This window comes from Rhinopithecus roxellana, chromosome 15, assembly GCF_007565055.1.
Source record: "Rhinopithecus roxellana isolate Shanxi Qingling chromosome 15, ASM756505v1, whole genome shotgun sequence".
NCBI classification, from domain to species: Eukaryota; Metazoa; Chordata; class Mammalia; order Primates; family Cercopithecidae; genus Rhinopithecus; species Rhinopithecus roxellana.
The window spans coordinates 87,402,470-87,430,281 of NC_044563.1; the positions used below are offsets into that span (position 1 = coordinate 87,402,470).

General features: G+C 41.1%; 2 protein-coding genes across 2 annotated transcripts; one reads left to right on the forward strand and one right to left on the reverse strand.

The window, feature by feature from the left end:
- Positions 1-7,787: 7,787 nt before the first annotated feature.
- Positions 7,788-24,718, reverse strand: OVCH2 (ovochymase 2). The gene is made up of 15 exons (XM_010360338.2): positions 24,631-24,718; positions 22,891-23,000; positions 22,030-22,121; positions 20,500-20,672; positions 20,058-20,153; positions 19,665-19,816; positions 18,641-18,830; positions 17,159-17,182; positions 15,096-15,186; positions 14,848-14,972; positions 14,198-14,338; positions 13,680-13,810; positions 9,721-9,814; positions 9,085-9,216; positions 7,788-7,870 (listed from the first exon to the last, which is right to left on the reverse strand). The coding sequence occupies exons 1-15, from the start codon at positions 24,716-24,718 to the stop codon at positions 7,788-7,790; spliced, it is 1,722 nt and encodes a 573-aa protein (XP_010358640.1).
- On the forward strand, positions 12,777-13,260 carry LOC115893649 (thymosin beta-10). Its single transcript, XM_030918704.1, has one exon. It carries the CDS (start codon positions 12,860-12,862, stop codon positions 12,992-12,994), a length of 135 nt encoding a protein of 44 aa, XP_030774564.1. The 5' UTR covers positions 12,777-12,859; the 3' UTR covers positions 12,995-13,260.
- Positions 24,719-27,812: the final 3,094 nt, after the last annotated feature.

Below are 27,812 nucleotides of genomic sequence, written 5' to 3' on the forward strand. Positions count from 1 at the left end.
TAACATGGGCATGATAGGGTAAGACTGCATAAAAGCAAGAGTCTTGAGACATCTGGAGTGGTCAGAATTTGCTAGAAATGGTGTGGTTGTGAAGAGTCAACAGAACCACTTTCAGGGTCCTATTCCTGTAGAACCTTCCACACCCAGCTATGTGTATAGAGCTGTGCTAATGATGCTAGTCAATTACTTCACCAATATTTACAGCAGTTGTTTCAACTCTTTATAAACAGCATCTATTGTGGCAGGGGCTGGGTTAGAGCCTCTAGAAGGAATTGCTTGTGAGTTCACAGCTTGGGCTGTGGAGACAACCAGGAGTAAGTGAGGCAGTTTCCAGTGGAGAATTCCACCTGCATGAGCAAGCCTGGGGCTGGGAGCTTCAGATTTGTAATAGGAGAAAAACTGGCTTCCATGACGGGGAGAAGGGGAAAATGTCCAAAAAAAAAGAGAAATGAAGGGACGCATTCCAGACTCCTACTTAAACATGACAAGGACTTTGGTTTTTCACAAATTTGCCCCAGCCTCTGCTTCCTTTTCTTTTATGGGGACAAAAGCAGGAGCTTTTCAGAGAAGAGTTTTGTTTGTGATGACAATTTCTGTTTTAAAAAGCGAAACAAGTGAAAATAGAACAAATTGGGCTAAAGTCTCCATTCTGGGTGTTATTCTAAAGCCTTCGTTTTCATAGAGCTGTATAGTTTATAAAGCATAACAATGAAACATCTTTCTGAAATTGTTATAATCTTTTTCCAAACAATTTAGTTTGGAGAAAAAAAAATCTCAGAAAGATTCTCTGCCTTCTCCAAGATCACATCGCTCGACAGTAGCGAAGCTGGGACGTAAGCCCATGTTCCTAAATCCAGCCTAGTGTTCTTCCCCTACACCACAGCAACCTGTGGGCCAGCAAATGCATAAATAACATTTTTGTTTTAATGCCATGCAAATTTAAATTTCTGATTTCAAATTGAAAGAAGCTCCCCATTTTCAGCTGGTAAAGCTGAGGCCCGGAGATGTTAAGTGATGCTTTTAGAGGAAGGGCTATGACTGGGTCATTGGTATTGAGGTGTCAGCTTTGCACAGCCTGCAGTTTGATTAAGAGCCAGTGGAAGAAAATTGAGAAAGTATAGAGATGTAGAAAATATACATTTTTCCTCTGCATTTCCTCCAGTTACTGTTCCCATCTGACTACATGCTCCTTTTGTGTCCTAGCACTCTTTTCCTCTCAGTGCTCAAGAACATTGCCCTAGCAGTTCTTTTCTCTTTGCCCCTTATGATCAGTTCCTTCTCTCCATTTGATAATTCTTATTAATAGACATATATGCTGTAATTTCTGCCATGTTTTAAATGACAAAATATCTTCTCTTTACTTCCTTATCCCCATCCAGGTGCTAACACACTTCCACGTTCCTATTTATGACAAGAGTCCTTGAAAGAATTGTCTACACTTGTGATCTCTATTTTTTCCCATCATATTCTCTCTAAAGTCTACTCCAAAAAAGCTTTTACTCTCACCACTCCTTTGAAACCACCCATGTTGCAATCACCAATATCCTCACATTGCTAAATTTAATGTAATGGTCAATTCTCAGTCAATTCTCCTCATTTCCAACCCCTGGAAATGTTGGAGTGTCCCAGGGCTCAAATCACAGACAGCTCCTTTGGTGATCTTGTCCTGCATCCTGGGTTTAAATATCAACAATATGCTCATAATTTTGAAGTTTTCGTATCCAGGATGGGTCAGTCCTCTGAACTCCACATTCATATATCCAACTGCCCACTTGATATATCCTTTTCAATGAATAGGCAAATCAAACTTGGCATGATCAAATACTAACTCCTGGTCTCTATCGCCCCCCGCCCACCCTGACCCTGAATTCTGATACCTTGGTCTATGTCATACTTCCAGTTGATCAGGCCAAAAGCTCCAGGGTCACCTTTGATGTCTCTCTTTCACACCTCATATCCAATATATCAGGGGATCCTGTTGGTTTTTTCTTGAAAATATGTCCAGAATCTGACTTACCACTTCCACTGTTAGCATTCAGATCTCAGTATCTTACCTTGATTATTGCAATAGTCTCCTAACTGATCTCTCTGCTTCCTCCCTTTCCCTCTCCTGCAGTCTAATTTCAATACAATAGAAAGAGTGATCTTGTTAAAATGATTTTAGGTCCCGTTACTCCATTTGATGTCATCCCATTCCACTTAGAGTAAAAGCCAATAATTTTACCTTAGCCCATAACATCCTACACAAGTTGCCCTCCCACCTACCTTCTCTGATATCCCCATGCTCATGACTCTCCAGACATAACTGACCTCCTGGCTGGCTTTCATATATATCAGGCATGCTCTTACCTCAGGTCTTTCGCACTTGCCTTTCATTCCTTGTGCCTGGAATTCTCTAACCCCTATTATCTGCATAGCCTTTGCCTTCAACTCGTTCAGGCCTTTTCTCAGATGTCTCTTTATCAGCTCTTCTCTGACCATTTTTTTTTACAATTGCAATACCCTGCCCACCTGCATTCACTATCCCCTATTCCTGATTTTTCTCAGTATCATTTATTGCCATCTGGCATTTTTATATATGTATATTTATATATATAAAATATTTAAAATATATATATAATATATATATTACTTCTTTGCTTATTATCTGCTTCCCCATGCCCACTAAACTGTTGTCTGTTTTTCTCACTGCAGAATCCTTTGTCAGCAGACCTGTTCTATACCTGGATGCCTGGATGAGGTGCCCTTGAGGATAATGCCTGACCTTTCTTGACCATCAAAACACTTTGTCAGCAGAAGTTAGGAGAAGTGGAGGTATGGATCTCATGCCACATATATTCTATTTGCTGGAAAGGAATAGCCCTTCTCACACATTCACCTACCGGACTTCGTGTCTGCATAGCCTCTTGTTGAGTCAGGAACTCATTTCTTGTGAGCCTTGTCCCTGTGAGCATCTTGACATGGTTGAGTTTCTGGGCCAACATTGCTGAGGACCTGGACCCTGAAGAGCACCTTGGGACACTCTGCCTGGGAAGCCAGCTGCCTGCTCTCAAATATATATACACGTGTGTGTGTGTGTGTGTGTGTGTGTGTATAAAATGGTTCTTAAATCCAGCTTCAGTAAGGTATATTAGAGCACATTTTTTTTTCATCTTGTCCCTAGCTTCTTAAGTGTAACTACAAATTAGCCCCAACAAATGAGGTGTATGGTCTATTTATAAGACATATTTGATTCTCTTGTGTGATGGGTAGTCTCAGTTTTAGTCTAATCAGATTTCAGACATATCCAGTGATGTATGAACTGGTGTGATGGAATCAGCAAAAGTCTATTTGTTTAGTGCTGAGGAGCTTCCTGAGGAGGAACTTAGGTTGAGGGAACAGTGATCCAGGCACAGAGAGTCTGGGGAGACAATGAAATCTTAGCATCTTAAGGGGGTAATTCTGAGAACATCGTGGTGTCTGTCTCTTGTGTTTGTCTCCCTCTCTTGAGCTTGCCAGACTTATCTCAAGGAAAGCAAGACCGAGGTCCTTAAGTCAAAACTGAAAAAATAGTTTCATTAAAGTCTGCTTTAAACACTGGGACTCAAGAAATTCTCATGGAGGAGAAACATTATTTCTCACTTTACAAGAAACATGAGAGTCTTGACACTGCTGGGTTTCCAGTGACTTGGTGGAGGAGCTGGTAGGAGAGTGGGGGCCCACAGAGAAGTCAGGTGGCAGGGTCCCCCAGGAGGGCTGGAGGCTGAGCAGGGACATGCTGTTCCTGGTAGACACAGAGTGGGAGGGAGAAGAACCACACCACCCCATGAGAGCATACTTGTACCCAGCTACGTGAGATACCAGCTACTATGAGGGCTACAGGACATTGGAAGGGCATTTTGCAAGAGCTGAGACCCTTCATGACAGGTGGGCACAGGAATAAGTGGAACTTGGGTGTTATTAAGGCAATTCTATTTCTACCCAAATATGCCCACCTGAGAGGTAGCATAGCGCTGTGCCAAACTCTAGTAGAAGGTTGCTGAGGTATGAAGTCCTGCTCCACCAGTTTACAAATGATCTGGCTAGGGACTATTACTGAACATTTCCAGGTCTTGGTTTCTTCATCTTTAAAATGGGTATGATGATGACAATGATTCTTACTTCTTAGGGTCATACGATGATTTTATTAGTTAATTCATATGAAACATTTAGAATGAAGCCTAGCATATAATGAATTATATATTAATGCTATTATTAATCTTACATAAGTTTTGATTTAAAAATGAGTGTAGAGTACCCATAAGAGTAATTATCACTTAATGTATGTTAGTTGCCATTCTTTCATGATGAACAAGCAAGTACTACATATTTTAAATTATTAAAAATGACAGACATTTGTTGTTTAATACATTTTTAAAATTATTAAAAACAACAGAGAAAAAGAAGCACCCTCATTCTCACAAATGAATTTGTCTATACTGAGCCTGATCCCAAATCTATAAAGTATCTGCAGGAAGAAAGGAAATCAAAATCCTGAACTATGAAAGAAGGACCCTTTCCCTTACTTCATATCAGAGAGTAGAACATTTTCGAAAATTCACAGAAAGCTTTTTTTAGAACAGACCATTCAATTCTGAGAAGAAGGTTCTTAAAATTGTCTATAGTGTGTCCCTAAGCATCCTGAAGATTTTAAATAAGTTGTCACAGCAGCTCCACCCAGAGGCTGTTTCATCAAACCACAAAGTGACACTCCCAGCCCCCAAGTGTCCTGTGGAGAGCAGAAAGATGGCGGCTGGAGCGCTCACCCAGCGGGAATTGTTGCCCGCATCTGCTACGCTCCTTAGAATATCTGGAGAGAAACACAGCATACTCCTGGCATGCTTCTGATGCAAAGGTGGGGATTTTAAGCTGCTGTAGCTTGTTAGACTTCTTTCTATCTTAAAGGCAAGGAATCTCTGTTAAGGTCATAAAGATCCCCCCTCCGCCCCCCCCAAAAAAGAATATAGTTTCGGAGGATATATTTTAGGGCATTTTATTCATACAGATGAAAAGAAAGGTGATTCCACCATGTGGCTTAAAAGGTATGTGATATTTCTGTGCAAATTGTCGAAAAATATGATGTTACCCAAAACATTATTTGTAAGAAGCGATGGCTGTGGGAAGAATAATAATAATAAAGCCTAAGACATAATTTTGAGAAAATTGAAGGCTAAGGCTGAGAAATAAATTGTTACTGGGATTATGCTAGTGTATCAGAACTGCCTCTATGACCCTATGACTCCTGAAACCTGAGAGCTTCAGGCAACAGAGGCCAGAGGCTCAGAACAACACTTGGGGACCTTTCTTTATGAAAGTGAAATCTACTTCCAGGGAGCCTCTTTCTCAACTCCTATTCACTCTCCATCTTTAGCAATCAGACTGTGGAATTCCGACTCACTGAGGTTACCTAAAACATCCCAATGGCCAAATCCAAAGGCCTGTTTTCCCACTGTTATATTACTAGATTCTGTCCAGCATTTTTCATTATTGATGCCTCTCTCCCCTGTCTTTGCTTGGGCTGCTATAACAAATACACCATTGACTTGTTGGTTTAAATAAGAAATTTATTTCGCAAAGTTCTGGAGACTGCCAAGTCCAAGATCAAGGTATTGGCAGATCCAGTGTCTGGCGAGGGCCCCCTTCCTGGTTTGCAGATGTCTGTCTTCTTCTTTTATCCTCACATAGGGGAGAGCAGAAAGAGAGGAAGCACGCTCTCGTGCATCTCTTCTTATAAAAGTACTAATCCCATCCATGAGGGCTCCACCCTCAGAACCTAATTATCTCCCTAAGGACCCACTCCAAATATCATCACATTGGAGATCAAGCTTCAACACATGAATTTGGTAGGGGTACAAACATTCAGTCCACAGCAAAACCTAATCTCTCTCCCCACAGCTGCCATGTCTGTCCTGGTTCTCCTCCTCTTATGCCAGGCTCCTTTCAGCCTCTTTCTTTGGTTCTTCTGTCTTCCCTTTTCTTTTTCCTAAAGAACCTAAACATAGGTTCTTTTGGGTTGCAACTCTCACCTTTCTCTGCTACTTCCCAGACCACCCCATCCCAGGCTTGATTCTTAATTCCTGGACATCTGCAGCTGGATATTCCACAGGTAAATTGACAGGCACACACTAAATTCATCTTCAACCTCTCACACCCTCCTCAAATGTGCTACTGCTATGATAGTTCTCTTTTTTGGTCTTTGGAAATACTGTGCTTTGCAATGACTTTGCTGAATGTACCCCCTGGTGGCCAAGAGAAGGAATCACTGCAGACACACTTCACAAAAATTTTTCCACCCAGGGCTTCCATGCATTATAAGGTCATTGTCAAAGAAGCCAGAACAAAAAGAGTCCAACTGCTTTTATCCCTTCTCGGGAAAAGGAATTTTCATTCTCCACTCTCTCTATTATTCTGTGTCCTATGTGTCAGAAAATTTATGAAAATAAAAATAAAAAATAAAGGGCTTGACTTTTCTCCTGATAAAGTATCAAAATGGCAAACTATAAAAGTTTCCCCACCTCATCTTCTGCCTGCTCTCCTCACAACTGTATTTTCCACATGGAACAAGATGTCGCTCATATATGCCAATGGATGTCATGGACAAACAAGGAACACAGAAAGCTCAGAACTTCTCAATGCTCATTGGCACTAGAACATAGTGGTATACTTGCTATTTTTCAGAGGTGGGATCTTGTGAATGAGACCACAATTTGGCACAGAAAGTAGTCATTGCCACTGAATTATTCACTTGGAACTTGTATTATTCACAGGGAACTTGTATTCTGGTGACTGGAAATATTCCAGTGTTGCTTTGAGCAAAAGGGACAATGACCACATCCCATGAAGCTCCATGTGATGGCTTTTTTGATATGTCAGCTTGGCTAGGTGACAACCCACAGTTATTAAATCAGACACTAATCTAATTGTTGCTGTAAAGAAATTTTGCAGAAGTAATTAAAGTTCCTAATCATTTGACTCTAGGTAAGGAAGATCATCTTGAATAATCTGGGTGAACCTGACTTGATTAGTTTGGAGGCCCTAAAAGCAAGGCTGAGGCTTCTGCAAAAGAGAGAAGAAATTCTGCCTGTAAAGAACAGCTTCAGCCCATGCTGTGGAATTCCAGTGTTTCTACAATTTTCCCTTTCTGACCGCCTGGCCTGTAGATTTACCTGCTTAGTCAGCCCCCAGAATTGCGTAAGCCAATTCTGGTGTATCAGTTTGTTAGGGCTGCCATGACAAAGTATCACAAACTAGGTGGCTTAGAACAACAGAAATTTATTGTCTCATAATTCTGGAGGCTAGAAGTCCAAGAACAAGGTGTCGGCAGGGTTGACTCTGTCTGAGGGCTCTGATGAGGAGTCTGCTCCAGGCCTCTCCTCTAGCTTCTGGTGGTTTACTGGCACTCACTGGTGCCCCTTGGCCTGTAGATGATGTATTGCCCCAACCTCTGCCTTCATCATTACACAATATTCTCCCTATGTGCGTTTGTCTCTCTGCTTCCAATTTTCTCCTTTTAATAAGGACACTAGTCATGTTGGATTAGGGCCCAGGCTAATAACCTCATTTTAACTGATTAACTCTATAACAACCCTGTCTCTAAATAAGGTCACATTCTGCGGTACTGGAGGTTAGGACTCCAGTATATTTTAGAGGAAGATGTAATTAAATCTATACCACCTGCTTCTCCAGTTGAACCCTCGATTATATCTGTGTGTATCGCTTGGTACCAAAAACAGCTTACCAGAAACATTGGTTTGTCCATTTGGCACATCTCATGTCTCCAGAAACATTGATTCATCCTCTGATAAGGAGATGTTTAAATCTAGGTATATTGGGTATAAGTATGATACAATTACTCAGCTCCCACAAAGATGGCCAGGGTTGAAGATTTATCAGAAAATGATTTATGACGCTATTGTTAGAGTTCTGGGGCACCTCAGTCAGCTAGACTCTGTAGGTATTTCAAATGAGGAGTGGGGCATTTTAATTATAACGTGGCTTTGCCATCTGCAGCTGCTTAATACTGACAAGAATGAACAACTTGGAAAGCAGGTACCTGACTTTGTGGGGTTTGGAAAGAAGAATCATGGGTATGAGAATGTGTAAGGAAGCTGGTTAGGTAGTTCAGATGTCCAGGGTCTGGAACTGGTGAAGATACTTCATATTTCTATGTCTCTGTTATGTATTGCACACTTGCTTGTGGCCAAGTGTATCTTATTTGATTTAATCCTCACTGCATTCTTATTAGGGATGCATTGTTTTCCCTTAGTAGGGTTGAAATAAATGAGTCTTAGATGTCTCTTTCTTAAGATTACACATCTAGTAATGATCGGCCAGGATTCAGACATACAGTCACTCGTTCTTTGTGAACTCCGTATATGTGAATTCACTTACTCACTAAAAATTATTTACAGCTCCAGAAGTGATAGTTATGTTGTTCTCAGGATCATTCATAGGCTTGTGAAGAGTGACAAAAAATAGACACACATGTTTCCAGATGAGGTAAAACAAGGCAATGTTTTGCCTTTTTGCAAACAAGTGTCCTTTTCATGGTCTATTCAGTAGCACTTTTTTTTTTTTCAAGTCTGTTCTTTTTATTGGTGACGTCGATGTTTAAAATGGCCCCAAGCATAGTGCTGAAGTGCCATCTAGTGTTCCTAAGTGCAAAAGTCTGTGATGTGCCTCACATAGAAAACACACGTGTTAGATAAGCTTTGTTCAGACATGAGTCACAGTGCTGTTGGCCATGAATTTAATGGCCATGAATTCATTGTAATGAACCAACAATATATATTAAATAAGGTGTCTTTAAACAGAAACACACATAAAACAAGTTTATGTACTGATCAGCTGATGAAAATGTACCTTGCAGGCACCTAACCCTGTACATTTCCTAGGAGCAATGGCTGAGTATTCTCTTGTTCAGTGTCCATGGTGGCTTGATAGGATGTAATTATTGAAGATAGTGAGAATCGACTGTCTCCGTGTTGGGCGCTAAAGACTGCCCTCTAATTCACATCACAAGGATTAGAACTGGGAGCCAAAGAGTTGGTGAGTCTATCTTCTTACCTGCTTTAGGAATGAAGGAGACTGTAGCCTGAAAGCCCCTGAAGGTCCCATTTTCATCCGATTGGAAGCTGATGAGCATGATGCTGGAGGGGCTCAGCACAGGGGTGGGGACATCATAGCCACACACCCGAGCTTGTTAAAGGCCAGCCCAGGCAAGACATTGTCCAGCACCCAGCAGATACCCATGGCATTGGGGAGAAGAAAAAAGAAAATCGTCCTTCAGGTAATTGTTGAGAAATACGCTTTTCACAATTCATTTTCAAAATAAAGGCAGCTCACTCCTTAAACAGGTAATTAACACCAAGACATTTCAATTTGGTTTTCTCTCCCGAACACTCCCACACTCAATGATGTTAAGGGAACTGGTTCTAGCCTCAGGACTTGTTTCAGTGGAACTTCCCCCTTCTGGCTCCTAGTTTCCTCATGGGCCTTTCACATTTCAGTGGTTCTTTGATTCTCCCTCTTTCTATTCCTGCCCCCATAATGAAGAACACAAAGGAGTGATGGTGAGACCACAGGGAGGGGTGGAGGTGGTGCAGGAAGATGAAGGAAGATTGATCCGTCTCCTTTTCATTCCCATCTCAAGACTGGGTCCAAATGCAAACCAGAGCAAGCTGAGGCTCAGGGGACACAAACCTATTTCCTTCTTCCTTTCTACATCACTGTGCACTGTCACATAGTCGGAAGTGCAGTCTCCACTTTCTTCTATTTCCAGACTCTGAAATGAAAGCTGAGAAGACGTGAAGTTACATGCAAAGTAAACCATCTGAATGAATTACCTGACTTTGATTCAGCAGAAAAATTTGGATTGCTCAACTTGTTAGAGTAAGACTTTAGATGAGAAAGTTAATGGGGTATTCAGGAGTGGGTCAGATTACCAACAAAAGGATTCTATATCACAGGCTGTCTAACTTTTTGAAATAGCTACCAGATATGGCCTGAATCAAAGGGCAGGAAACTGTGCAAATATTTTAGCTTCCTAGCGACTCTAAGAGATTAAAAGAGCTACCGCATGGGGATTTTTTTCCCTGGAAGCAACTAGACACTCAACTCAACTAATTGCATATTCACAAAACTGCTTCTCTGGACATCTTAGTGTTGTTCACCTGGTTCCTGATATTTCATCTTGAACTCCTAGTTCTCCTGAATCAAGACTAAAATTGGTTGTGCCCCTTGAAGACCATGTCTTTCTACCCAGCAGGATATATCTGGCTATTCTTCTCACCTACTCTGTCCTGTTGCCACTAAATTTCCATGCCTCACAGCAAAATTCTGATAAGGCACAGATATGAGTGAGTCTAATTGCTGATATAAAACAAAGCATCATCTGAGCTACTGAAAGCATTTGCATAAGTGGGCTCAGAGTCAAATGTAGCAAGCCTCATGAATGTGCATGAAAAAGGAAATCCTTGTATGAGTTAGAGAGAGTTGATTTTGGATACTAAGCTTAAACGTAAACCTCAGCAAAATTCTCGAGTAGATTATTAAGCTGTGATGAGTAATGACCTAGAAAACAAAGGTGATCACCTGGAATCAACCTAGGTTCACCCAGAATAAATAATGACAAACTTTTTCTCATAGTTTCTGTAATCGTGATGCTTATTGGTAGCATATTTCATTTATCTCTATCCTTGACACCTGCATTTTTTGCTATCTTAAAAATTTGGCAGTGAATATCTTTATGCATTTACTTTTTTTCTTCTCTTGTATAATTCCCTGCATGGGGCACTTGTTTTGTGTCAGGAGAAGGGAGAACTATCTAGATAGAAGGAACAGTGTGAAGGAGAAACAAAGAAACAATAAAGAGTGATCTTGGAGCAGTTTGGTGAGCACTAGCCAATTGAATTTGAAGTGAAAAGTGCTGGGAAAGAGGGCAGATGAAATAGGAGTTCCGGTTTTAACACACAGTTTGGTGGGGATTCAATGGGACCCGGACTCTGAGCGAGATGCAAAAAGGACTGTGTGGATAAAACAAAACTGGAGGCAAATAATTACTAATGGTGAAGGTAGGCTTGGGGAGGGGGCATGTATCAGAAATAGGATTCATTCAAACATTTATTAAACCCTTACTGGGATACTTTCTGGGAAGGGGACCTTTTCACTCCAAGTCAAATGATGAGCATATTGCTATGACTTGTAACACCAATTTCCAAATTACTATCTTAGATGAGTTCTGCAAACTGACGCTGTCACTGGCAGGGTATGAGAACATCACTTCACTGATGCACAACACTCAACCTTTATTGAAGAGATATTTTTCAATCACTTCTGGCTCTGGCATTTTCAGATTTTCAACTAAATTTCCTCTTCTTCCTCCACCTGGAAACATGCTCACAACCTAAATTTTATCCTCCATCACTAATAAATTTTCCTTAATTCTGCTGAAATTTTTGTCCCAACTCTGTTTAAGTTTGAGGAACTTTTAGAAAGAAATCTATACCAACTGCCTCCGTATCATCTTTCCCCACTCATTCATAAAACCTGTGTGATCTTCTTTCTGCCATTAATGTCTGACTTAACGTGATATTTCAGATACCACCAATCCCAGCTCCTCTCAATTGTTCAATTTCCAGTCTAATTATTCTCCCTTTTTATGGAGGTATGTGGTGGGGACTGGACACTTCAGTTCTCATCTCTTGAAGTTCTAACTTAGTGTGGTATCCAAACGATTGGTCACATCTTTTTGTTTGGTTTGTGTTTTAAGTTAAAGGCTGCTTTCTCCAGGCTGTCATAAGAACACACCAATTTGTTTCTCCCACATCTCAGAGTTCTTTCCATCTCTTAAGTACATGAGAACGCTGGGGTCTCATCATCCCTCACTCCTCTCCCTTTTATTTTCTACTCTCCTTTCTCTCCATCTTACACTGTCTTGTTTTCAATTATTATTTTAAGAGAAAGACCTGTAAGAAAACGCCTTGTTCCAATCTCACCCTGACTGCACTTTCTTCTACCTCCTTGATGATATCTCTCTGTAGATGGTCCATTAGTGTTTAATGGACAAACAAGTAACCACAAACACTGCTAATCAAATGTGGAATAAACTCCATTTCCAGATGTTCAAAGGCCTCCATACATTGACTTCCGCCTTGCCTTCCACCGCCCACTCCAGGACACCTTAAGACCCTCTTAAACCAGCGATTCCCTGAGCCTGATCTGCGCTGGTTCCTCTAGGCTTGCTCTGTCCTCTCTGCTTGAAAGGCTTGATGATTTTGGCCTGATTGTCCTTGACTTTTGTTATCTATAACTTACAATGTGTTTGTGAGCAGTTTAATAAATAAGGAAGAAATGCTTGTTTCTGGAATGGACTAAGAAAGTCACCAACACATGCCGGCCGGGCTCGGTGGCTCAAGCCTGTAATCCCAGCACTTTGGGAGGCCGAGACGGGCGGATCACGAGGTCAGGAGATCGAGACCATCCTGGCTAACACAGTGAAACCCCGTCTCTACTAAAAAAATACAAAAAACTAGCCGGGCGTGGTGGCGGGCGCCTGTAGTCCCAGCTACTTGGGAGGCTGAGGCAGGAGAATGGCGGGAACCCGGGAGGCGGAGCTTGCAGTGAGCTGAGATCCGGTCACTGCACTCCAGCCTGGGCGACAGAGCGAGACTCCGTCTCAAAAAAAAAAAAAAAAGAAAAAAGAAAGTCACCAACACAAAGATTTCTTTTTTTTTTTTTTTTTTTTTTTTAAGAGTTTCGCTCGGTCTCTTGCTGCAGCAACGCGAGTGGGAGCACCGGGATCCCGGGCTCGGAACCTGACTACACGGATTGTTTTAAGAAAATGGCAGACAAACCAGACATGGGGGAAATCGCCAGCTTCGATAAGGCCAAGCTGAAGAAAACGGAGACGCAGGAAAAGAACACCCTGCCGACCAAAGAGACCATTGAGCAGGAGAAGCGGAGTGAAATTTCCTAAAATCCTGGAGGATTTCCTACCCCCGTCATCTTCGAGACCCCAGTCGTGATGTGGAGGAAGAGCCACCTGCAAGATGGACACGAGCCACAAGCTGCACTGTGAACCTGGGCACTCCGCGCCGATGCCACCGGCCTGTGGGTCTCTGAAGGGACCCCCCCCAATCGGACTGCCAAATTCTCCGGTTTGCCCTGGAATATTATAGAAAATTATTTGTATGAATAATGAAAATAAAACACACTTCGTGGCAAAAAAAAAAAAAAAAAAAAGAGTTTCGCTCTTGTAGCCCAGGCTGGAGTGCAGTGGCACGATCTCGACTCACTGCAACCTCCGTCTCCCAGGTTCAAGCAATTCTCCTGCCTCAGCCTCCCAAGTAGCTGGGACTACAGGTGCCCGCCACTGTGCCCGGCTAATTCAATGCAAAGATTAAAGCAGCACTTTTTTAAAAAAAAAACAAAAAGTAAAGAGCAGAGTGTCATCTAGTGGAAAAATGTGTAGTTGCAGGGGAAACTGGGCGGATCCATCATTCAGCAAGTATTTATTGACAGCTTTGTGTGTCAGGTGCTAGGTTCTAGGTACTGCAAATACAGCAGTGAATAAATCAGATAAAACCTCTGACCTCAATGGTGCTTATGTTAGCTATTTTGTGAATTTACCATAGCTAAGTAAGCACAGCCAAAGTCAATACCTTAATTAGTTGATGTTTGGGGGCTTGAAAAATCCAGTCACAGTTAGCCATGTCACTGTAGTTTTCAGGATAGTTTAGACTCTGTATGAGGCCTTCTTCAAAAAGGACAGTTAAGTAACTGCAACCTGAATCTGAAACATAAGAAAAAGTCCAAACAGATGGCACCATTCAAATGAAGAAGAATTCTCACTGCTCTCCCTCCTGTCTCCTGAAAATGATGCATACCAATTGCATTTTCAGACATTGCCAACAAGAAAAGAGATAGTGCATGATTCTCCATAACTCTTCAGGCCCTCTCGACTCACTTGGATGGCAATCACTATGAGCTAGCAGGGTGAACTCAGGGTTGAGGGGGAGACTGTCCCCTGTTCCCTGTTCCCTAGTTGGCCTGTGCCCCTCTCCCATGTGGAGCCAGCTGAGCCTTGGGAGAGGCGTCCCTGCCTCTCACCTAATTCCTATAGGGCCTAAGTTTCTACAGAAGGTGGGGATAGTACGTAATTAAAAGTAAATGGTTTTACCAGGAATGTAGTTTGGTTTAAGAGCTTTATAGGTAAGATTAAACCCAGCTGCATAATCTGTGGCATCAGAGATGAATTTCAGCCTTAGAGAATTAGAGCCAACAAGAATGGATGAAGGGAGGCTTTCTGCACAAAATTTTCCTGCAGGATGAGAAAAAAAGATTCTTTGTTCAGAATCTAGAAAATAGTCCCCCTTCAGTGACTTAAGAAGAACTGAATTTGCCATGATATTTCAGGAGTTGTCCAATCCTAAGTTTCTCAGTCTTGTCACAGTTGACATTTTGAGCCAGAACTTTGTGTTCTTGCTATCCTGCATCTTTTGTAGGATATTTGGTAGCATTCCTGGCCTCTACCAGTGACAATTCCTGCACTTGTGACAACTGAAAAATGCTTCTCATTGCCAAATGTGTCCTGAGGGTTGGGGGTACAGAATCACCTCCAGCTGAGAAACCACAGAAACGCCATTCCATTTCTGTTTCTTATAAGTAACCTGTCTCCTTCTCATGGTTGTCTATTTGTATTTCCCTTCTTAGCTTGATGAGGCAGGGAAAGGTCATTTACAGATGGCTCAGTGCCAGACATAAGATAACGAGGCCTCATTAAGCCCACTTGGCACCAGTTTCCATTTGACACTGTGAAAATCCACTCACCGATGGGTCTGTCTTCTAAGGAATACATTGACAAGTAATTGTGGTGACAAGACTCAACATCTAGGTGGGAAAAACTGAGCAACACATGCATATCCTCTGGTACCAGCAGGGTCCAGACACACCATCTGTAGGCAGATCATGGAGAGGGTGTTATTTCTAGACAGAAAATGACTATCACAGTCCAATTAGTGGCCACAGCCAGACTGGAGGTGGGAGTAAGGAGGAGGAGTGCAAAGGGGGTTACTCACTGCTTGCTCTCATAATATAGGTGGAGGCTTTCTGGGAAGTGCAGCTCCCCCTCAGCCCCGCTGACTGTGACATCCTGCTCACTGCACCAGGCTGGGAGGAAAAGCCAGGAGAGTCAGGGTTAGCTGTGTCGGCTAACCACAACAGCCCCTCCCTCTAGAAGCTGCAAACACCATAGCCTCCTGGTTCTTCTTGATGTACTCTTTGTTCTTCATGAAATCTTCTGTCTTTGCTTCTATGATGCCTTTTTGGTTCCTTTTAGATCCTGCTTAACCTTGAGATTCTATGATTGGTTTTCTTTCTTTAACTCTTCTTTATTTTTGAGGCAGCGCCTCAGTCTCTCACCCAGGGTGGAGTGCAGTGGCACGATCACAACTCACTGCAACCTCAACCTCCCAGGCTCAGGCAATCCTCCTGCTTCAGCCTCTCAAGTAGCTGAGACCACAGACTCACACCACCACACCCAGCTAATTTTTTTGGAGAAATTATTTGAGAGATGGAGTCTCACTTTGTTGCCTAGGCTGGGTCTTGAACTCCTGGACTCAAGCGATCCTCCCACCTGGGCCTCCCAAATTGCTGTGATTACAGGCATGAGCCACCTCTGGCCCTTTACTCTTCTTTTGCTGACCTCATACTTTATTCTATAAGTGCAGGTATTTCCCAGGTTCTAGCCTTCATCCTCATATGCTCTCTCTCTATGATCCCTTGGACCAGTTTCATTCATACACTCCGTTTCAGACGTCATCTCTACATTTCTGAACTTCAAACCTGATTTTTTATGATGGTTTCTTAGATGTCTCCCTCAGAACTCAATGTGCTACAAATAGAATTCCTTGGGTCAGCAAAACTGCACCCACTTCTGATTTTATTATTGTTGTGCACCCTTTTCTTAGTCTCTAGTGCTCAAAACTTTGATACTATCTTCTCCTCCTCCTTCTTCCTTACAACCTTTCATCTAATTGGCTCCCAATCCTCATTTCTTGTTTCTATTCCTTCCTTTTCATTCTGTGGACATTGCCTTGGTTCAAGCCTTCACTTCTTGTCTCTAAAACTAATGCAGAATTTCATACGTCTATGCATTTGTCCCCTCACAACCCATCCCCTACGTGCTGCTCTTATGCTATTAAAGTATAGTTCAAATCTACTTATCTAATTAATCAGCTTTCTATTACTCAATCATATCCAAACTTTTTTGGCTGGCATTTAAAGTTTCCATAGTTTGATCTCAAGTTATGTTTCTATTCTTCTCCCTTATAAATCCTCATCACATGCCCTATGCTTTTGTTGCTTTAGCTGATTTATGCCCTATATTTTTTTGTCTTCATCTTTAAGATCCTTCCTTTAATAAGGTTGATTCCTTGAGCTGGAATATTTTTCTTTACCCACATTCCATTTCCACTTGACAAAATCCTACTCCTCCTTCAAGGTGCAGCCTCAAAGATGTCTGTGCATCAGAGCTCCCCTGTGAGTTTGTTTCCAACTAGAAGCAGCCTCTCACTCCTCTGAGCTCTCAGGGTACTATTTTTCTATATTGCTCTTTGTAGATCTTTCCACAGGTTCAAAGAACCACTGAATGATTTGAACTAAAATGTCTTAGAGACCATCTGGCCCACGCTATTTTCTTTATGGATGAGGGCCAGAGTTAGGAAAAGGCTCACCCAAAGTCACAGAGTGAATTCATTGCAGGATCGCAACAGAACAAAGGGGATGAGACCCTATATAAGTAGGGACACTTTCAGGGCAAGGCGTGTAGCTTACTGACCACATCAGCACTGCCTTGCCCTGTTTCCTTGAGTCTCTGATTCCAAGCTAGTGTTTGGCAAAGGTTGACTGAATTGGGGCAGAGCTCTGGATTGCTAAGAAATGAAATGGCAGGGCAACTGGGGCTTCTGCCGGGCATGGGCTTGCCTGGACTGGCTGGGAATGGCTGTAGGTGCTCCAGGTGGTAGTTTTAGACCTACTGAGCATGGAGCGCTCTTGGAGAGGAAGACTTTAGGAACTGACATTCAGAAATGCTACATGTTAATTTGTGCTCCCGATGGAGCAGCCTGCAAGGAATACCCACCTCTGGAGCTCTTTCTCCGATTACCTGGGAAAGAAAAAGAAAGATGCAATTGAAAGCCTGTGGTATCCTGAACAATACTTCAAGAAGTTAGCATCTCCTTGGTGCAGAAGAGATTTTTAAGTCAATATGCAACTAATAAAAATCTAATCTGTGGAAAGAAGGGAAGGGATAAATGGATAAAGTAGGAAAGGAGCTCTGGTGTTTTAAAATGATTTAATTCTCTTTATTGAGTGGGCTAATAAGAAAGTAATTAACTGGAGGTTTCACAGAGCAAGGGGGTCATTTTACATAAGAACAGAGGCTAGAGTTGGAAATAATGTGTCCATAACTATAAAAGAGTTGCTGGGTTAAATAGGTAAAACTTTGAGGGCTCAGATACCTGCCACTGTACAATACACTTGAAAACAAACTCAAACCCTTACTAAACTTAATTTAAATTAACTTCTTTAGAAAAGGATAAAGGCCTTTTTGAGGTTGGAAGCCACCAGATAAGAAAACAATTAAGCTGGATTTGGAGGTAGCAAAGAAGTTGCAATGAGTTCACTAGTCTATCATAAGGGTATACACTTGTCCCTCAATATCTGTGGGGGATTGGTTTCAGAACCTTTGCAGATACCAAAAATCTGAGGATGCTCAAATCCTTAGATTAAACGGCATAGTATTTGCAGATAACCTAGGCATGTCTTCCCCTATGCAGCACGCTAAATTGTCTCTGGAGTACTTGCCATACCTAAGACAATGTAAATGCTATGTAAGTAGTTGTTATACTGTATTTTTAAAAATTTGTATTGTCGTTATTATTTTATTGTTATTTTTATCGTTTTATTTTTCTCTAAATATTTTTGATCCACAGTTGGTTGAATCTGCTGATGTGGAACCTGCAGATATGGAGGTCTGGCTGCATGTACATCCTGGCTTTCTCAGACTTACTATACCTGGATCTATGCCAGGGATTCTCAATGTGGGTACTATTAACCTTTTGGTTGGGATCATTCTTTGTCGTGAGAGGCTGTCCTGTACTTTGTAGGATGTTTAGCAGCATCCAAGGCCCCTACCCACTGGACACCAGAGCCACTCCTCAGCCCTGCCAGTTGTGACAATAAAAATGTCTCCTGATACTGTCCCTGGGGGCAAAATTGCCCCTGGTTGATAACTACTGATCTGTTATAGTTTGCTGGATTTTGTTGAGAAGTAAGTGGTGAAAGCATATGATCAACTGAGATAGTTTCAATTAAAGACCAGTTTGAGAAGGTCTAGGATGGATGGATTCATTTTTCATTGAATATTTGCATGCTGCTCCACATACCATATTTTACTCTTGTTTTATTCAGACTTGCTAAATCTCACAATCCTTGTGTGCTACACTGAGAACAGAGGTAGAGCCCCTCTGTTCAGGTGTTCTGATTTGCCAAGACTCAGATGATGCTCTCTCTGACCCTAGCAGAATGGCAGCTTCTCAACCTTGTATGATGGCTTAGTTACCAGTTTGGATGTGTTTGTGGATCCAGGGAAGCACTTTACTAAGGTCCGTGAAGATCCCAGGGGATCCTTGATCCTTTTTCCTCACATTGTTTCTCCAGCCTCGACCACAGCCCAAACCCCAGGAAGTCACACCAGCCAGAGTCCAGGCCCCCCTTTTATTCCGGCACATGAGTGAACCTCCTGAATCTCCCTGCAGAGGGAAAAAGCCTCTGTTAGCACCACTGTCAGTGTCTATGCCCCAAAGTGCTCACTTTTTCCTCACAAGGATGCTGGAGGAGGATCAATGTCATTTCCTCACTTCTCATAATTTAGACTCAGGGTCCTGTGTCTGAAGATCCCAGCACAATTCCCGTATGATCCTCAAATATCACTGGAACCCAACAATCCCACCTCCCTTTTCCTCATCGATGGCTTTCATCAAAGTAGCAGACTTTCTTCTTTCTCTCATCTCATGCTGTAGACTCAGAGAAGTCTTGGCCAGCAATGAGACTGACTTCAGGCCTTGGTTAGTAGGAAGAATGGAGGCAAAGTGTAAAGTTTCCGATGTCCACAAACTGGAAACTTCTAAATAGAAAAGAGTCAGCCATCCTTCAGGAATGGGAGAACCCCGAGTTCATTCTTGGCATTATCTCTGTTATTTGGTCTTTTGGAAAAAGCAGAATACTTCTTTTAAATCACACTTCCTGCTAAAAACAGATTGTTTCCACTGTCCGTTTATTTTGACGTAACCTCCCTTGGTACTCCTAACCCTTCCTTCCAGATTCCTGTCTTACCTGGGATCAGTCTTCCTGCAGCCGCTCACCTGTTATCAGGTGAGCCTCTTAGGGAAATGGTTTGGATCTACCATTTTTCTCATACTCTTCACTATTTGACCCCTATATCTTCTTCAAGACTATTCTTTATTCTACCTCTCCAATATACTTTCTAATTAAATTAAATTTCACTGAAATTTAAGAAAACTAGAAGAAAACAAAACCAAGGGAAGCCTTGCCTGGGGCCTGACAGCCTCACAGCTCCCACCCACCTGACATGCGTCTCTCCCTCCATCAGGAAAGCCTGTGCAAAGAAAGGTCTCCCCACTGATGGGCCTCTTTAGTGTTAACAGAGCTGCCATACACTCTTCCCAGGTCAAAATAGGCAGATTCACTTCCTGCAAGACTTGTGAGAGATCGCCATCTGAAAAACATAGAGATGGAAGCCCCAGCAGGAACTCTTTCACCCTTTCTGAGTTGAAGATGCATCATTTGTGTTTGTGTCACTTGGAAAGACTTGAATTTCTAAGTACAATGTGGCATTCTCTATCTTTAAAAATGTATGCACAATTGTCTTTAAAAAAATTGATTAAAAATTCCATTTTCTGATTACCCATCAGAAAGTTCTGACCTTTGCCTAAAAGGAATGGCACACAAGTTCTTACCTTCAGTTAAGCGGCCCCAGCCTGCAGTTGTACAAGTAAAACCAGCCTCAAACTGCTCCCGCAGCTCTGGAAGACATATGGGTCCCACAAAATGGTCTGAAGAAAAGAGCAAGGTAGGGCTTGTCTTATTCATGGAGGAGAGGACACTATAAAGCCACTTACCAGTTGGTATCCAGGTGGTCCCCTAAAGACCTCGTAAGAGTGGTGATAGCTTTGCCTGGCACCTCCAGGGGTTACTTGTCAGATCAAGAAAACCCTCTCCTGACTCCATGTAATGCTATCTCCAGAACCACAACCAAAAAGAGTTTCAGGTAGGACCCCCAAGCCCAAATCCCTGTCTCAAAGTGCATGACCCAGAACATATACCGTAGAAAATGTGCTATGGCACAGAGGTTATAGAGAATTTGGGGTAGACAATTCAACATGATCCTCAAATGTTTACCAAATTGGAAGGCTCCAGCCATCTTTAAAAGGGCAATATCATAGTCCATTGGTTTCTTGGTGGAGAAATGTGGATGTATGATGACAGTTTCAATAGTGAGAGTTTGCTCTCCCGGCTCTGTCTGGCTTAAGTCATATTCTCCAGCAGTAACATTCAAAGTTGACACAATGTTTCTATGGAAAGCAAACAGTAAAATGAATGAATTTCACTGTGCCTCTGAATACAGTTGCAATGGTTGACACACCGGCTTCTTTAAAATGATAGGGATAAATAATATGGGGTGTGAGGCTGCTGAGCAGAGAAAATGAGAATAATTCCAGCACTGTTAGAAAAAATTCAGAGATTCCAACTTCCAGTAGAGGACTAGTGAAGAGTGGGTTCATATAGAGCCAAGGATATGATGAATTTAATACTTTGCAATATTATTTGAAAATATCTAGAGAGGCAAATACATTATAGTTCAGGTCTCTACAGCTATAGTGGAGTTTACCCTGGGAGGTTGACCTGACCTAATATCAGTGAGATCCTTTGGGAATGATTTGTGATTCCCAGTAAGCATGCTACTTCAGTGTCAGAGATCCTATGCTTAGTGTATATTATAAAGCACAGACTGTGTTATAACTCACTAATGTTATCTGAAAGGAACTTGGTGGGATGCATTGAGATAGATAAAGACTTCAGCTTGCCATCCTTTGAGACCCTTCATTCCCAGAAGTGATGCTTCTATACAAAATTGAAAAAGGCATGTTTTCTCTGGTTATACTTCCCTGACTCTTGGCCAAATTAGGTACCTAACTTAACACATAATGTCTCTCTTACCTACCACTTGCCACATTGCTGTGAGATGATCGGTTGACTCTTTTCAAAAGAAGAGTCAAGTCTCTGGGGGCAGAAATCATGTCTTAGTCATTTTGGTATCTTTGGTATCTAGCACAAAGTAAACATCCAGGAAGTGTTTGCAGACTTGAAATGAAAGAATGACTATATGGGAACATGATCTTGATTACAGCCTAGTATATGCCCAGAACATAGCCAATAATAGGATATTTGGATAACACAAGAAAGTGGGTAAAGGGAAGTTGTTGGGTTGAATCCCAGAGAGGCAGGATCAATGGGAAAGAAGACAGGGAGCCTACTTTCTATTTTCCTGGATCCCCTTTGTTTTCTTTTATCCATTTCTTCAGATGCATAATGAACTAGGTATTTTTTCACTGAAATTTAAGAAAACTAAGAAAACTCTCACAAATCCTTCTTTATAATGCTCTTTTTTTTCTGATTTGGATAGTATTATTAACTTCCAGTTATTTTAAGTAAAAACGAATTTTGCCTCTGAAAAGAATATATGTCATCGACCAAGTGCCACCTGACAGTGTCACCCAGCCCCATTTGTGTCATGCAATTAGGATGTTCCTCTATTAAAGCAATACTCACCCATCACACAGGTCCATGTCTTAATAGAGTTATTGCTGATAATTCCAAGGGAGAGGAAATGGTGGTCTGATCTTCACCCATGAGCTAGACCTTTCTTACCTGTTTGCAACGCAGTGAGCCGCTGTGATCACCCACTGTGGCGAGACTATGCTTCCTCCACAAATATGCTTCTGTCTTTGTTTCAGAGACACCTAAAATGCAAATACCTTAAATGAAAGCAAGTTCATGCTCTGGGATCCCCCTAAACATGGTGATGAAGCCTATTCTCAAAACCAGACTCAGATATCTCACTCGTAAATATCGAGAATCATGAACTGTGAGAAGTTCACACACTACCGCTCAGAAAGAAGAGTGGTGCTGGCAACCCTGGTCTAGATGAAAGGTAGTTAATTTGAGATGATTGGCTGTAAGTATGTGTCAACAGAGGTAGTAGTTAGAAGTGTTGGGATGTATTTACATATTTTTATAACACTGTTGACGCAGACCTGTTGTTCTAACAATATGAACAGTGTCTGTGAATGAAGATAAAAGAGTATAAGATATAGCAGAGTCTAGCTGAAGAGGTTTGGAAGAAAGGCAAGGTGAGGGCTGGGGAGCCTTTCAACACATCCTCCAATTTCTCTAAGCCTCTTAGAAAATTGTTTGGATCTACTGCTTTGCTCATACTCCTAACTCTTTGACTCCTATAGCTTCTTCAAGCCTCTTCTTTACCCTACCGCTCCAATATGCTTTCTAATTTTTGCTTATCCTATTTCGATATTTGACTTGATTCTAAAATGATTTACTATGTACAAGTAAATACTTTTTCTTATGACATTCATCACATGCCATGATGACTATTCTGTGTCTTTCAACCCAACTAGGCTGTAGACTCCTCAAAGATATAAACTTAACCTTAGAAATATCTATAATCATAAAATCTAGTACAGTTCCTGATGCATAGAAGTCCTTGAGACTCACTTGCCAGGGATAGGAACCCTTCTCCACTTGGCTTCCTCCAAGAATGCGACTGAAAATGTTAAAATAATTCCAAGGCTGTATCTTAACCAGACTCCGCCCACAACTGGGAGCTGAGAAAAAAACGAGACAAACATTAAATGATTAGATAGCTTCCAGGATTGAGGTAATATCTTCACTATTTTACCCCTGAAACTGAGTCTGAGACTATAGTGTATGGTGCCCAGCACACAGACAGATATCAATAAATCTTTATTGGGTTTAATTCTTTTGAGGGATGGAAAGTGACAGGTTATTTAAGGAGAGTGGAGTGAAGTGTCCTGATTCACAAGCAGGTACCTGGATAGAGGTTTGCTAGGTAATAGAAGAAAAACCTCCTTTCTCTTTATGTAAAATACTTTATCCCTGAAAACGTTGTTTTTATTTCTTTGCCCTCAATGGGTTTTCTGACTCCTCAGCCAAGGGATAGGCTAGATTAAGGATGTTTATCACCACCTGGTAACTCAAGGATGGCACATCTTCTGTCCCTCCTGGAGGTCATCCTTTTCCATATTTCGAAGGAGGATTAGAACTAGCCTTGCCTCATAATCACCATGCTTCACTGCCTACCTAAATTCTGTAATTCTTATTCCTAAGCTTGCAGATCACCTCAACTAGGAGGTCTTCCTTGATTTCCTCAAAGTGGGGTTGCCTCTCCCCTGTGTTGTGTAGCATGCTTTCTTCACCCCTTTTATAGTTCTTGTCATGCAGAATTGTGATAATGAATTATTTGCCTCCATCATCGGACGATTAACTACTCGAGGGAAAAAAAAATTGCCTTATTCACCTCTGCATTTCTAAGGTTTAGCTTAATTCTTGGCATAAGTAAGCACTTAGAAACACTGGATGGACGAACAAATGATTTTTCTTGAGAACACATCCTTAAGAGCATAGCTATTTAGATCAACATGTTAAAGCATTCAAAGCTCTTTCATACAGCTTCTTGTTTAATGCCACTCTATGCCTATAAATAAAGCACTGTTATCCCCACATTGCAGATGAGAAAACTAAGAATCAAGGAGATGCACAGCTGAATAATGGCAGAGCATGAATGTAACAATAAGTGTTTTGATCCTGAACCCAATGCCAGGATGACATTGGATCAAAAGCTTATTTTCTAACTGTTTCAGTCGAATGAGTCATAAATACTTTAAATACAAAATTTACAATTTCCCGAATTCACTAAAGCAAAGTCAGAAAATGTGTTGATTCTCAGGGTTGGCACAAGTCTGACCAAGGAGAAGTCTGCCAAGAACTGTTTTCAGCTTAAGTTAGTTGAAAGGGAAAAAAAGACCATTTATAATATACTACAGTGAACATCATATTTCTCAGCAAGATGATTTTGCAAAAGATTAAAAATGCTTCCAAATCCATGCTGATTTCCAGACTTTGCTCTATGAATGAAGATGGGATTATGTAATGGGTCCAAGTAAGTGAACAATCTCAGTTCACTTAGGGAAACTAAGTGAAGAAAACAGGGATTGTTCACTTAATTGGATACATTAGTTGCATTCTATAAATGTTTCACCCTGTGTCCTATGCTGATTGCAGGAGACAAGTCCGAAATAATTGTTTAAAAACAATTAGATAACCAAAATATATTTGCTTCTCCTATTTTCCCAAAGAAACATGGAGTGGAGTTGTGATGTCCATTGCCATCAAAGGTTCAGACAAAGGTAATTATAGAGTTCATTTGAAACTTACCTTTGGGGAGCAAAAGAGTTGCAGATTTACCTTGTTCAAAAAAGACTATTCCTAGCAGTAAAATCAGCTTGTTCCTGCTTATAAGCATTTTGAGACTCACAGTTTTCCCCTGAAATTTTAGAGAGACTACAGCAAAGAAAAATAGGAAGCCTTGGGATTCCAGAATAAGCCAATTTAAAACAAGTTTATTCATTAACCAAGACTTGGTATATCAAGCATGTCCATCTGATGTTTCCGAATGTAGTGTTTCGCAAAGATCTTTTGCAAGACGTGGAGAAACAACCACAGAAGCAAAGTCTTGATCAAACAATTTTACATATCCTATTACGCCTACATCGATTAGTTGATTCCTCCAGAGTATATCTGGCTAGCAAAGTGGTTAGCATGTAAGGTTTGCATTTGCAAACATTACTTGCTCCTTTGTGGAGCTTACTACTTTCTATAAAAGGATTGACTATTAAAGTTGTCCTTGTTTACAAGGGTACACGTCCCTACTTTTTTGCAAACGACCCATCCAAATGTATATAATTTTTTTTGGTTAGAGTTGGAGTTTCCTCATGTTGCCCAGGCTGATCTCAAATTCCTGGGCTCAAGGGATCTGCTTTTCTCGTCCTCCCAAAGGACTGGGATTACAAGTGTGAGCCACCATGCCCTGCCAATATTCTAAAATATTTTTATTTATCTTATTTTGCAAATGTAACTATGTGGTTATTACAAACATATGTTGGTGAAGGAGAGAAGTGGAAAGATACTTGGGTGTCACACTCAGGAAGCCCTGCTATTAGAAAGTCATCTAGGATACTGTCCATTGGGGCATTTGTGACTCTGCATTCCCCTATCATTTTTGTATTTATAGAAGGGAAACACTAAATCTCCTTTACTTCTATGCTTGGTAGATGTTTGAGGGAGTAAAGTGGCTATCATGACCTGTACATCCTCCTCTTTCCTCAATGAGTTTTGGGCACATGGTCAGTGTGTGAGAAATATTTATAAGACAGTCAATGCCATCTATGACCACATAGAAATATAACACTTTTCTGTCAACTTTTATAAGTTACCCACTAAAAATAACAAATGTCAACCCAAAAACTCTTAATTTCCTTTTGGCAACTTTTGTCTTTGTACAAAAAAAGTATGAAAATACAACACATACAGATAATATAAATGCAAAACAGAGAAGTTGTAAAACCTAACATTTGTAAGCACTACATGTTTAGGTGCACTAATCTAGACTGTAGCCTTATGGAAAGAAACGAAACTCAAACCTCTATTGAGGCTTTGTCTACAACTACTGTAATCCTGATGCCAAGCATTTTTGGCTATTGGTATGGGGTGATAGCCCCAAGAGGTAATCAATCGATGTCTAAGCCCTAAACAAAGTCTCAATCTTCCTTTGACAGCAAGCTCTCTTTAAATTGCTATTGTGTTTTATCAATCACTTTTGAGAGCAACTTGAGTAGGAATATGACCTTTCTGATCCCAAATTCACTATATTCTGTCTAAAAGTTGTGTACTGCTAATGTCAAAAGTGCAGAAAGACCTAGCGTGGGCCTAGGATGCACCAAACTTGACAAGCCTAAAGTAGGCACATAGCATAGGACAATAAAATTTGACTCTATACTGAAAAAATGATGAGTTTTCCTCTGTAATGTGGGAGTGGAGCATTTTTATTGATTGTCACACAGGAATATGATGAGCTCTTGCTTACTCCTTAGTTTCAGGAGAGGATATTTGCTTCAAGCTCTTGCATCACCACAACTGTCAATACACATCAACACACTCTTCACCACCTGAAGCTGGTCATTAAGAGTTTGTTACTTTCATCTCTTAAGGGGCTAAAATATGGCCCCCTTGCTATTAAAATATTTGCTCTTCATAGGTGGTGTAGCAGGTTCTAAGACACTACGTTTTTGTAAGGCCAGCTATTCAACCCTCCCAGAGTTTGGATAGGAACTATAATAACTGTACATTGTAGTTACTTACAGAGAGGACTATATTAAAGTGTTGCTTGGCATGGTAGTATAAAATCAATTTTTTATACATGAAACTATTAAACCTTTTAAAGGGGAAAAAAACTCTCTTGGGAATTTTGGACCAAAGTCTGCACCAAACATGGATTTGGGATTCAAATATATTGTTTTCTCTGTCTATATATCCCCAAGTTGAGAAATTAGTATCAAAATTTATCCTGAAAGCAAAACTCTCTGTCTTCACAGATGATATGATTCTATACCTAAAAAATCCCAGGTCTACCTGTTTCATTTAGTTGTTATATCTTCTGTTTTTCTTAAAGCCATAACTTTCTTTTCTCTCTTTTTTTTTTTTTTGTTTATGCAATTATTTTTGTTGAAAGAATTGGTTATTTAGTCCTTTAGCATTTTCTACATTCTGTATTTTACTGATTACAGAGCTGTGACTTTAATATGTTCCTATAACCCTGTGATATAATCCATAGCTAATGATAACTTCTGTATTGTACCCTCCAATGAAAAGAGAACGACTACAGTATGAGGAATTCCCTCTCTCTTTTCTCAGATTTTTCTATCAAAACCCTTCACCTTCTGACAGACCTCAGAACACCTCCAACTTTGTTGCTGTGTCTTCCTGGATCAATCCTCACATTTGAGGTTCAAAAAACCTTCATAATTTTTTTTTCTGTCTTGACAGCCTAATTTTGATCAACAGTGCCATAAACACTCACCACCAGGAATATTCTCAGCCACTCCCAGGGGCCCAGAGAAAGTAACAGAATGTACTGTCTGGTAGACAGTCCCAGGAACTGGGTTTCTGGACCTGTCTGCTTCTCATTCTCCCTGAAGTTTCCAGCCACCTGGAATTGCCCTGCTCCATGGGCCCAAATGTCCCCTCACATCTCCCTCCCAGGGGAAAACACCAACTGGTTCTTATTTGGAATAAATTGGAGTGGGTCTACTCCAGAACTTTTTCAGCAGTTTTCTCCTAACAAGGATGTGAGGTTGTGGTTCTTTCCTTAATTGAATTCCATCTACTTTTTATCTTTCTAGGAATATTCATAATTTGGTACCACTAAAAGTGCTTTCCTTTTTCAGGTTTTCCAGCACTGCTATGAGTTCATTTATTTAATACGTTCTTCTTATCATAAATTTGGAGCAGGAGCAGGACACACTGTATGTTCTCAGGCTGCCTACTTAATCCAATCCCCA

Bases quoted from the DNA above. Each gene is read 5' to 3' on its own strand.
- LOC115893649 (XM_030918704.1), top strand. From the start codon at position 12,860: ATGGCAGACAAACCAGACATGGGGGAAATCGCCAGCTTCGATAAGGCC.
- OVCH2 (XM_010360338.2), bottom strand. From the start codon at position 24,718: ATGCTTATAAGCAGGAACAAGCTGATTTTACTGCTAGGAATAGTCTTT. The intron at 20,673-22,029 runs GTAAGAAAGGTC...TGCTTTCCATAG, and splicing joins GCTCACTGCGTTGCAAACAG to AAACATTGTGTCAACTTTGA. The intron at 20,154-20,499 runs GTAAACATTTGA...TCTTTTCTTCAG, and splicing joins GGCTGGAGCCTTCCAATTTG to ACCATTTTGTGGGACCCATA.